Genomic DNA, 11,639 nt, shown 5'->3' on the forward strand with positions numbered 1-11,639 from the left:
AAGAGTTTAGGCTCAGTGTTGCCAAAATTTCTCCCTCCACCATGTCACCCAGTTTTTTTTTGTCTATGTCACTTCTTTTTATGTATTGTCTGACCGTTACGACACAAAAATGTAAATTGAGGAAAATAAGTTGGCTGTTTCCAGTGTCTTCAGAGCAGACACTTTGGCTTGTAATAGTAGGAAAAGCACAGCAATAACCAAGTAATGACAATACCAGGACCCTGAAACTGAAGCAGCTAAATTGAATTCAGCCAACATCCATTTGTTTTGATGTGCACGTACTTTTTCTGCAGTCACATGTCAGAATGTCTTATGTGGAAAAGGCCTATCTGTGGTGAGAACACCAATTCCAAAAAAGCTGGGACGCTATGTACATCATAAATAAAAACAGAATGCAGTCACTTGTAAACAAACTGTTTACCAACAACAGCTGTACAGCTGTAAAGTGTTCCTGACTCCACGTAGTAATATAATTATGCAATCATGTGTTCACAAAGTGGTGAACCTCGCTCCATCCTCGCCTGTGAATGGCTGAGTCTTTCCAGGATGCCCCTTTCATACCCAATCATGATACTCTCACCTATTACCAATGAACCTGTTTACCTGTGGAATGTTCCAAACAAGTGTTTTTGGGGCATTCCACTTTTTTCCAGTCTTTTGTTGCTCTTGTCTGAACTTGTTTGAAACATGTTGCTGCATCAAATTCACAAAAATCCATGAAGCTGATGAGGTCAAACATGAAGTATATTGTCTCTGTACTGTTTTCAATTGAGTCTAAAAGGATTACAGGTTAGCACATTATGTTTTCACTTACACAGCAGTCTAATGTTTTGGAATCTGGTGTGTATTTTGGATCGACAATTTTGAGTTGGTCCAAGTTTAAAAAGTCATAAAATTACATAAAATTATTTTATGAGTTTGAGAAAGTCATTAAGGTTTTACAGTGCAGGGTATTATGTAATACAGTATAGAATGTCCAGTATAGCAGCCCACTTCCCTTTGGGTGGCAATTAGGAGGGCAGTTACATGTCTTCACCCTCCTGTGGATTTACAATGACTTCACTGACGGGTCTGCTCAGACTTGTACAGCCCAAGGCCAGGATGAGATTTGTTATCCACAGGGAAAAGAGAAAATACATTAACCTCTGATGGGCTCATTGGTCATCAGCCAAAATTTTACAGCCTCTAAATGGTGGCTCATTAAAAGATCATACAATATTCATACATAATACGGTCTGTTCAGTTTTTTTGTTAATCTACAGTTCTTAGCAAAACATCTGGCCTGAATTACCAATTGTAAAAACCCCCATCTTGCATTTACCCTGCAATTCATCATGCTTCAGTTAAGCATGCAGCATGGGTGGATACTGTGCAGTATGTCCTTTACAGTAGAACCACATTGGAACACAAAGCCTGAATGCTCTTAAATACTGTCAAATGAAAAAACAGAAACCTCACATTTCATTTTGGGTACGCAGTCCAATTTTTCTGTTCATACAAAAAAAATGACTAAAATCACACCAAATGTTGCTCTGTCTCAAAATTTGGCTGGATGTCACAAAAATTGTCCAGATTTTGTTGATATTCAATTCAAGGGCCCTGACAAACCAAGTCAGCATTCATCGCCTGTATCTTGTGTGGCACATCGGTGGCCATTTTGGCCATTTCAGTGTGTTTAAATCTGGCGTTTGTGAGAAAGAGCTGTCTGTGTTTTCGTCTTTCACAAGTGAAACCAAATACTTTAATGGCAAAGGAGAACTTTACACTGGCATTCTCAATGTGTACTGACAGGAACCGATGTGACTGTTTGATCAGGTTCATGTGACAGAACAATGGTTGGCTCATTTGTTTTGTTTGTATTTCAGATTAGGAACACAGACAACTGACCAGTCATGTCCCTTTGTGCCGGTGATCAGCTGCTGTCTTTGCAGTCCATACAAGAGCAAACTTGAACAGAACACACTACATCATGTCACATGACATTATCTGTGGATTAGCAGTAACTGTTTGAGTTTGGCTTGTTGTGTCATGTTTAAACTTGGACTGAACTAAACAGTTATTTTACCAAACCAACCTCACATCCGTGCGTTGTCCTCTGTAGGTAACAGTAATAAAGGACCCAGAGATTGACGACTTTGGCTTCAGTGTGTCAGATGGCTTCTTGGAGAAAGGAGTTTATGTGAACATGATCAGACCTGACGGGCCAGCTGACCGAGCTGGGCTCAGACCCTACGACAGGATCCTGCAGGTGATCAGGGAATCCATTTACAGTTTGAGAGTGTTAACAGGACAACAGTGTCGAACTGCCTTTTATACATATCCCTGTTCTTGGCCTGTTCTTCACAGGCAAAGTTAGTCACCTGACCTTTATCCAACGGTTTCATTTGCTGAAGACCAGACTGATGGAAAAAAGCCATGTACTGCCAGTAAAGGCCTGTCAGTATCACCAGGAAAGATACCACAAGTCTGGTGATATCTGTGGGTCTGTCACTGCAGGCATTTACCCAACACAAAGGATTTGGCACCAAATAATAAATGAGTTTATTACATCTTTACATTTTGCCTACTTGAAATTGGACTACATGGCATAAAAAAGCCTGCAATCACTACATGGTTCATCTAATGTGGATGTGAACATGAGGGATGTTCCTGAAGACTAATTTCCCTGATGAATAAACCCAAGCTTAAATGTGGACTAGTAGACTAGTCTAAAAGTAACACAGGACATAAGAAATCAGCAGGGAAAACAGCGTGCAGAGCCAGAATATTGTCACATCTACCTCTAGAATTATTTTCACCGGATATTATGACCACAAAGATTCCAGACACTGTTAAACAGACTTTCCTAGTAAAAAAAACATTACCGGATAAGAGAAACCTGCTATGCATTATGAACACATACCATTGTCTGCGTCTCTGTGTCCAGGTGAACCACGTGAGGACGAGGGACTTTGACTGCTGCCTGGCAGTGCCTCTGATCACAGAGGCTGGAGACAGACTCGAGCTGGTCATCAGCCGCAACCCGCTGGCAAACGATGATGCAGAGGACAATAACAACACTTTGGACCATCCGCTAGACCTGTAACACACACACAAAAAGACAGATGAATCTCTAGACATACACACATGCATTCACTCTGTCACACTCAGGCAGGACACACACTACAACTGGTGATGAAGTGCAAAGTTATATGTACTGGAACTGGCCCAAACACACACTCCACCGACTTGCAATAATTCTACTTAAATACAGAGACTCCTACACACACACACTCACACACACACTTGCATGCTCACACAGTCACCCCCCCTCCCATTCACACTGGGTTGAACTGCTGTCATACAGTATATTTCTCTATGGAAGCACAGCCACAGTGCAGAAAAACACCAGAGACAGTCTCCTGAGGGCCGGCTTGGAGTCTTCAATGTTATTCCAACATAAACAACCACTTACTTGGCACTTTAACCAGCCATCTTAACGGATTCTGACTCTTTAAATCTTGTTTTTACTTCAAACAAATCAATAAAAAAAGCTGTAATTTGGGTGAGGTAATTTCAACTCTTTTTAATGCCAGGCCACAGGTTCATAGAAATTTCTAATGCTGATGGTACCAGAGGGATCTGCCTTATTACACAACATTGTGATTTTAGGGAAATTTCAAGCAAAACTGTATTGATAAAAGAGAGAAACTGCCATGCTCAGTTTCCAAATTTCATTTGCTTTAAGAAAGGGTAATCAGACTCAAAAGCAGATTGAATCAATAGTTTAGAAAGGAGGAGAGCGACTGTGGTCTGTGTAGATGTAGCTGTTGCAGAAGTCCATATTGCTGCTCCGAGTCTGCTCGAATACTGCTGCTCCACTGCAATTCCTCAGAGTCATTTTCTGGAAAGGTCAGGTTTAGCTGTTTTTCCAGCCGTTGCATGAAGGTGGACTTCTATTTTGGATACTTGTGCACATCATGAGATAAGTACAGTGATATTATGAAAAAAATCCAAACTTGTGCCATCAATGATGACGCCATCACAACTGCCAAACTGTTTTTGTGCAAACAAGTCATCAAAGGGACGAGAAAGAGCAGAGGGGATTGTAAAAGTTTTTTCTCTCCTCATGAAACATGGCATTTTAAATGGAGTTTATTAACAAAGGCAGCTTTTGCTGCAATACAGTTGGTTAGCTGTGTTCATGTGGATGCCCCGGAGGAAACCGTGTTGCCAAAAGAAGAACATCATCCTGCAATATTTTGAGAGAGTACAAATTCTGTTTGTTTTTTTTTTTGTTTTTTTTGGCTGTGCTGGGACGGTTGCCCATCTACATAGCTGAAACTGTCCTTACAGCTGTCTGGGAGCACTGGGTTCATTTCAGCTAATAGGTTTGCAGTCACATGACGTTAAATTCAGACAGAGGACCAGAAGTGAAAACTGAAATGGACGAGATGAAAGAAAGTTCTTACTGGGCTAGTTTATAAGAAATTATGAGAGAAAGGCACACACAGAAAATCAGAACATATGTTGGATGTGACCCTTACGTTATGAAGAGGAGCGGTTTGCGGAGAGGTTTGCTGCTACAGTTGTTTGCTAGGTTAACCACTGTTAACGCCGATTTAATGTAGATTAACCTCGTAGCAAACTATTCCTGTAAATCTAATCACCATAGATTTAAAACAACCTCCCAACCGCAGACAGTTAAGAAGCCATTTTCATTTTTTTCTGCCATTTTGTGGTCAATTTCTTTCAACCTAATGAACAACAAATTTTGGTACTCAATAAAAACTCCTCCTGGTTTCTTGGTTTGATCGATCTGGGCAACTGTAAACAACCCAAAACAGGCATTTTCAGTGCGTGTTATAGTGTTTCCAATGCAGTAAATCACTTCTAGCCCTCCATCTGCTGTTGGCACGACAACAAAAGAGTGACGTGATGTCATCTGTAAACAACCTATTGCTGGCTTACAAAGTCAAAGAGCAGCAGCTAATATGTCTGTATATTAAACAGAGGAGCTCATGATTCAGCATAATTAGATCTAACACCTATTTATGCCATTAAAGGTGCTGTGTTTAGCACTTGTGAAAAGTTCAGTACCACTTTAATTTTGAGACATTAGTGTAATTGCCATACCAACAACAAAGGAGTGTCAGTTTTTAACATCAAAACTTTGAGCCACTGCTGCAGGTTTGGAGGGTAATTTCTGTATGATACAAAACAGGAAAAAATCAATGTTCTCCAACAACAAACAGAGGTAAAGCTTGATGACAGATGGCAGAAGAAATGAAAAACTGATATGTATTTATCCAACATGGTTTATCTTTAAAGTTAAAAGACAAGCATGTTATGAAGTCCATTTATAATTTTCGCTGGTGCATTTCCTCCTGCCAGATATGATTTTTTTTATTAGATGCTACTAATCATCAGCATCACAGTCTCATTAATAACAAGCTAAGACAGCTATTTTGATAACTGTTTAAAATGCTCCACATATGATGTTACTGCTGTTTGGCTTTGTAGGAAAGATAAGGGCATCATCTGCAAACAGCGATATAAAGTTTGTCAGGATGCTGAATAGAAGTACCAAGCTGTCCAGAACAAGTATCTCACACACACACACACAATTACTAACAGAACAGGGCCACCATGCACAGATGACATACGGACGTGGAACAAAGCAGTTTGTGTGTGTGCATCATAATGCGCTTGTTCTGTGTTGTGTTGAGGATGTGCATGTACATGTGTGTCAATACATTTCTATATTTGTGGGTGTGTCTGAAAGGGTGCACATACTGTACATGCTATAGCCCTCTCAAATTGGCTAACTGACACTTTGTAAGCCTCCTGGCCATCAGTTTGGCATAATTACTACAATGTCTACGGCTGCCATTGCTTTGCAGATGAAGCCAGTCAGAGGTGTGAATTGGAGCTGCAGTGAATTATAAACACTTTGCCAGTGCAGGTGAGAACAAAACATGGCATCATAGTTGCTGGATTCATCCAAAATCAATTGATTTAGGCTCCAGATTGTATTATTAGTTCTCTCACCAGCCACTAGCAATGCCAGTTGATAGAATTTTAATCTGTGATGGGATGTTTTGCACTGAAACACACCAATGCAACATTCTTTAATCAAAAGAACCAGATATTTTATAATGCAGCTGTTAATATTTTTCACTGATGATTTATCCAGGACAATTTCATGCCCATCCAAGCTGTGGCAGTGCTCCCAAAATAGCTTCACCCACTTTGCAACTCTGGCATATGGGTATTGTAGTAATACAAACTTGAATCTGAACACATCATTTAATGACTTTTCATAACCCTCCCACCTCCTATTTTTGGCCTGTTTGGTAACAGCAGATTCCTTCCACTTCCTTCACCTCCTGTTTTCATGATTTTTCTCTTATTTCTGCCAAACTCTTTGCCCCAATTATCTGTGGATTAGCAGAAATGAGACTGTATGTGTGTGACAGAGAGAATGAGTGTATAAGGGTTGGACAGTAACTTTTATACACGTTCCTGTGTGCATGGATATTAGTATGAAAGCACAATAGAACAAACTAATAATACGCAAGTGTCCAAAAAATGTGAGAGAGAGACAATACAGACAACACAGAGACACACAGGAATAATGCGTGAGAACATGTGTGAAAGAGAAGACAGAAAACAGACTTTGTCCTCTGAAGGATTGCAAAAATTTTTAACAGGAACAATGACAACCTCTGTTCTCTGTCTCTCTCTCTCCTTCACTCTGTATGTCTCTCACTCTTTCCTCATGCTGTTACATAATACAGTTAGAATCCAGCTGCCCCCTTTAAGAACACCCATGTGTGTCTTGGTCTGTGTGTGTGTGTGTGTGTGTATGAGAGAGAATGAGAGGGCCTGTGTGTATGGCCTTGTTGAGACTGCCAGCGCAAATCTGGCGCATTCATATTTTGGCAAATCCAGGTTGTATCCAGATTTGTAGGTGGTTTTGAAATCCAATCAGATTTCTACAGATGTGACTAAGTCCAGATGCTGTGGACACTCAAAACTGGAATAAAAAAGCCTCTTTTGCGTCACTCACAACACGACACACAACAATGACGTCAAATCCAGAGTGATGGAAGTGCATCAGAGCGGCTACTAGATCGGTACGTTGCGATGGAGGAGTTCTGCACGTAGGCTGACGGAACGACTGTTTGGAGGGCGAGATGACGGATCTCCATTTCTCATATTTCCACGCTGAAAAGCCGCGTCACCAACGCCTACGTCGTTACCCCAGTGACCCACGCAGATAGGCTGGTGATGTCTGGACACACAAATCCAATCTGATTTCTTGCATCCAATCTGATTTGAGAAACAAATGCAATTTGCCTGCAGTCTGAACAAAACCTAAATGACTATCAGTATGTGAGTTTCTGTCTATGTTGACGTTCCTGTGTGTATGTTACACGTGTGTTTACATGTATGAATCTATGGATGTCAGTTTTTTCCTTTTGAGCATATTTTGAGTGTGTGTCACAGAGAGGGAGCTCGGTGGTGTACATCTCATTGTACAGTTGTGATATTTTCAGGGCTGTGGGCCGTTAACTCTTCCCTATGAAACCGTGATGAGACTGAAAACTGTATAAACTCAGTTTTTGTGAGCGAGCCGGAGGAAGACAACTTTTTCATAAATAACAAAAATGGGACAATTCCTTCTCTCCAAGCACTTACTACAAAAAAAACAAAACAAAAAAAAAGCAAGCACACTGTTGAATACCATGCACTGTAAGTATTTTCATGTACAACAGAACAAACTTGTCTGAGTGTTTTTTACGCAATGTCAAGTGGCCAAAAAAAAGTTTTGTAACGCAACTAAAAAAAAAAAAAAAAAGCCAAAATGCTGAGGAAAGCCTTCCAAATTGTTCTGTTGGTTTTTATGTATGTATGTACGTGTGTGTGGTCATCCATACTCCCTATGCATTTCTGGGTCAAAGGTCAGTTTAAAGCCCAATCCGGAACCGTAACAAACCCCACCGATGAGCCTGCAAGAAAATATGAGAATTCCTCCTAGCTGATTAATGTAATAAATGGGACAACTTACATATTTACAGTTAAATGTTTGAAAATGTAAGAACAGGCTGATTTTGCAAATAATATTATTCCAAATTATTAAGGTACTATTGTATTTTTCATTGGGGGAAAAATTATACAATGTCAGTCTGAAGATTTTATGACAGTATCCTGCGTTTTACTACACTGGCCTGTTTTCATTAATGGAGGTCATTACAAGTTATTGCATAATCTTACATTTGTTACACCATCAGCTGCAGGAAGGCACATTCGCATGCCTGCCATTTCTGCATGTCCCCTTCAAACAAAATCACTCACAAAATGCATCATATTTTTGTGGGTCATCTTAACCTAAAGCTGAAAAAAAGAACCCAGTTTCTGATCAACAGGATGCTTAAATCCCTCGACCTGCAGTGAAAAAACAGGCTGGGGAAAGTAGAAAGAGTTACAGTCCTGCATGCTCGTAATGAGAGCTTTGGCAGCAGGTCAACTTGTTTCTACAACAAGTTCCTGTTGGGGATGAAGCACGAGTTGCTGTTGTGCATCATAAACCAGTCATCCGTTTTAATGTGGAGACATGAAAAAAAGATTGTCTACGTAGCTGTATTTGACTAGGCCTGATAATTTGTGATTTTTATTATTTTCTAACCACAACTGTTAGCCTACACCCCAGAAAACTATAGGTAACACTTGATAATGGTTAGCAAAATATTAGCTTATGCCTCAATAACGATTCACAAGCTAACAATAGCAACTACTCAGCTACTCAACAACAACATTCTGTAGAAGTACTGAACTGTAAGTAGTTAGTAGATAACCATAATATCTGTGAGCTAACAATTATATTTCTACCCACAAAAGTCAAGTTAGCAAGCCAGAGTATTAAGCTAACCATTAGCTTACTACCAGAAAACTGTGGTCAACAAGTCAATAATTATATCTGATCATTTAGCTCAACTAGCAGCCCATTGCCCAGAAAAATACAGTTAACTAACCAACTATAGTATTGCAATAGCTAACCAATAGAAAACTTCAGTTAACTCGGTAATCACATCTGGTTAGCTAACCATTAGCTTACGGGCAAGATAACTACAGTTAACAATAACACTTTAGCACACACATATATTCAGCTTATGATAAGCTAATTATTTGCTCACTCCTCAGATAACTACAGTTGACTAGCTAACTGTACTGACCTCTTCAGACTGTTGCCATTAATGTAAAAGCTTCTTGGCTGGATCGAACCCTCGACAAAAGGTAAAATAATATCATGTTGCATAATCAAACTAGGAAATTTCAGTGTCTCTGATCTGTTGGTCATGAGAGCAATCTTTGCTTCGCATTTCTTGCAAATCACATGAGAACTTTTTCCATAAACGTTAATTGGATTCATGCAGGCCTTTGACATTTGTATTATTTTTCTGACTTTATTTGAGCCTTAAATAATTTCAAAAGATGTGATGACAAGTGGCATTAAATCTTAATGCGATTCCGGATTGGGCCGTTAATGTATGCGTTGATATTGTGTATTTTTCTTTTCAAATTGTGTAAAGTTCTATTCTATGTAATATAGTATTTTTATATGACAATATTACTCTTCCGAAACATGGGAGAACACACAAAACAAAAATTACGAAAAGGGAAAATAAAATGTATAACTTTGTTGTTGTTGTCGTTTTGTTTTTCTTCATTTTCTAAGAGTGTACTGCTATACTTCACTTTTCAAGAAGAACATGGGAAAAGATCAAAAGAGAGAAAAATAAAATGTCTAATTTTACATTGGGTTCCTGGTCTGTCATGATTTTGGTGCGTCTTTGTGAACTTTAGTGGAACTTTCAGTCCAACTCTTCACTGCAGGACAGAGCGTTCACATCTTATTTACAAACTCTATTCAAGTTTTTCATCCACAATTCAGGAACTTGGGCAAGAAAACTTTACAACTAAAGAAACACCTGGTTTTAATTATGGCTCCTTTCCCATAATACCACACAAAGGCATATACACATTACATGTTATGTATTCAAAGTGTGTATGTTTGTGTATAACAGGGTGTTTATAAGTACTTGAGCCTCTTTGTATGTACTTTCCTGTGTGTCCACGTGATTTTTTTTCTCTCACTCTGCTAAATAACGTGGTTCTGTGTGTGTACACTGTACTGTACATTCTGCTTCTGCTGACTTAATTATCCCCAAGAGACCAGTCTTACATAACACGTACAACTTGTGCGCACGCACACACACAATGAATACAAAATGCATGCACACACACACCAAGGCAAAGCAGAAACACATGGAAAAGTAATTCAATACCTCTAGCACACTATATGCAAATTGAACACACACACAGGGTAAGACCACTTTGGCCTTTGACAAGTACAAATTTGTTGTGGCATCACAACCAAAATGTGAGGCACCAAGGCCAAAACCGATGGAGCAATAACAATAAGCGCTAATCACATATTACAAAGACAAAACAGCATGCAATCAAAAATAAGAGTCACTTGAAAAACAGTGCAGAGTTTATCAAAAATGTCAGCTGAAGGTTTGACTTCTCAGCAAGATGCTGTCTGATTCTTTTAGAAGTTAAGCTCATTATTTGTTATCATTATAGTTTTATGATAAAATAAAGTCTATAAACGGTCAAAGGTTGATCAAAATGATCCTGAACAAGGTTCACCACACACTCAACTATTAGCATTTCAGTTTGACATCATACATGAAGTCACAAAAATGACTTAAATCTCTTTTTTTACATGTTAAACATTAAACACACTGATGAGAAACTTCCCAAGACAAAACTACTAGTCTCTTCTCAGCAGTAGATACACTGCAGACGCAACAGCTGACAGAAAGACGAGGTCATATTATACAGAGACATATTAGCTGTTTCAGGGTCAATAAATATTAACGTTACTTATAAAAGCGAAGCTAAGAAATGGCAATGAGAATGCTGAGCTCTCAAGTTCCATCAGGAGTCATTGATATCAACATAAAGCACATCATGTTAAGAAAGTAGATACACTGCCATAAGAAACCGAGTACAAGAAGCTGATGATTAGCCTGATCAGCCACCGTCAGTGATCAATACAATTATTAGACTGTAAGTTATTAATCAAGCCAATAACTAACCGCAGTCAATGGATGTCTGGCAAGCGTATCAAAACTTAAGCAGTTACCTTTCTGTGGTGGTTAAAAAGATTTCATACACTATTTGAAATAAATGGAAGCTCCCTGCGCTCTGCGGGGAAAACTAAACCAGACTCCCTTTAAGAAATATGACATATTAATAATTCCTTTTGTGTCGACAAAAACACACTACTCTAGTTCCTCCACCAGCAGTAGTGGAAAGTAAAGCTAGGGACACACCTGAGGACCAACTGAAACCTACAAAGACTGGACAAGCCACACCTGATGATTGATTTTCATTATCAAGTGCAGATCTTCCCTGTCTTGGCTGCCAAAAAGGAGTATATAATTTCCACAGCGTGGGATTAATAAAGTTTTATCTTATCTTACACAGAGACAACATACTGGGTGGTCGGTTAAGAGCTGCATCAGTGGGCAACAGGCCAACATCAGTTAATGTGTATTTCTATACCAAAACCGAAACAGACATCC

At 39.2% G+C, this 11,639-nt stretch overlaps 1 protein-coding gene across 10 annotated transcripts in view; it reads left to right on the top strand.

The window, feature by feature from the left end:
• Positions 1–9,801, top strand: part of grip2b (glutamate receptor interacting protein 2b) — a 245,265-nt gene extending 235,464 nt beyond the window's left edge. For all 10 annotated transcript variants that reach the window (XM_076745062.1, XM_076745087.1, XM_076745032.1 and 7 more), the window contains exons 24-25: positions 2,102–2,248; positions 2,927–9,801. In XM_076745062.1, coding sequence (XP_076601177.1) covers positions 2,102–2,248; positions 2,927–3,085 — 306 coding nt within the window. In that variant the 3' untranslated portion in view covers positions 3,086–9,801. The remainder of the gene's footprint in view (positions 1–2,101; positions 2,249–2,926) is intronic.
• Positions 9,802–11,639: the final 1,838 nt, after the last annotated feature.

The sequence above is a fragment of the Chaetodon auriga genome, chromosome 2, assembly GCF_051107435.1.
Source record: "Chaetodon auriga isolate fChaAug3 chromosome 2, fChaAug3.hap1, whole genome shotgun sequence".
Lineage (NCBI taxonomy): Eukaryota > Metazoa > Chordata > Actinopteri > Chaetodontiformes > Chaetodontidae > Chaetodon > Chaetodon auriga.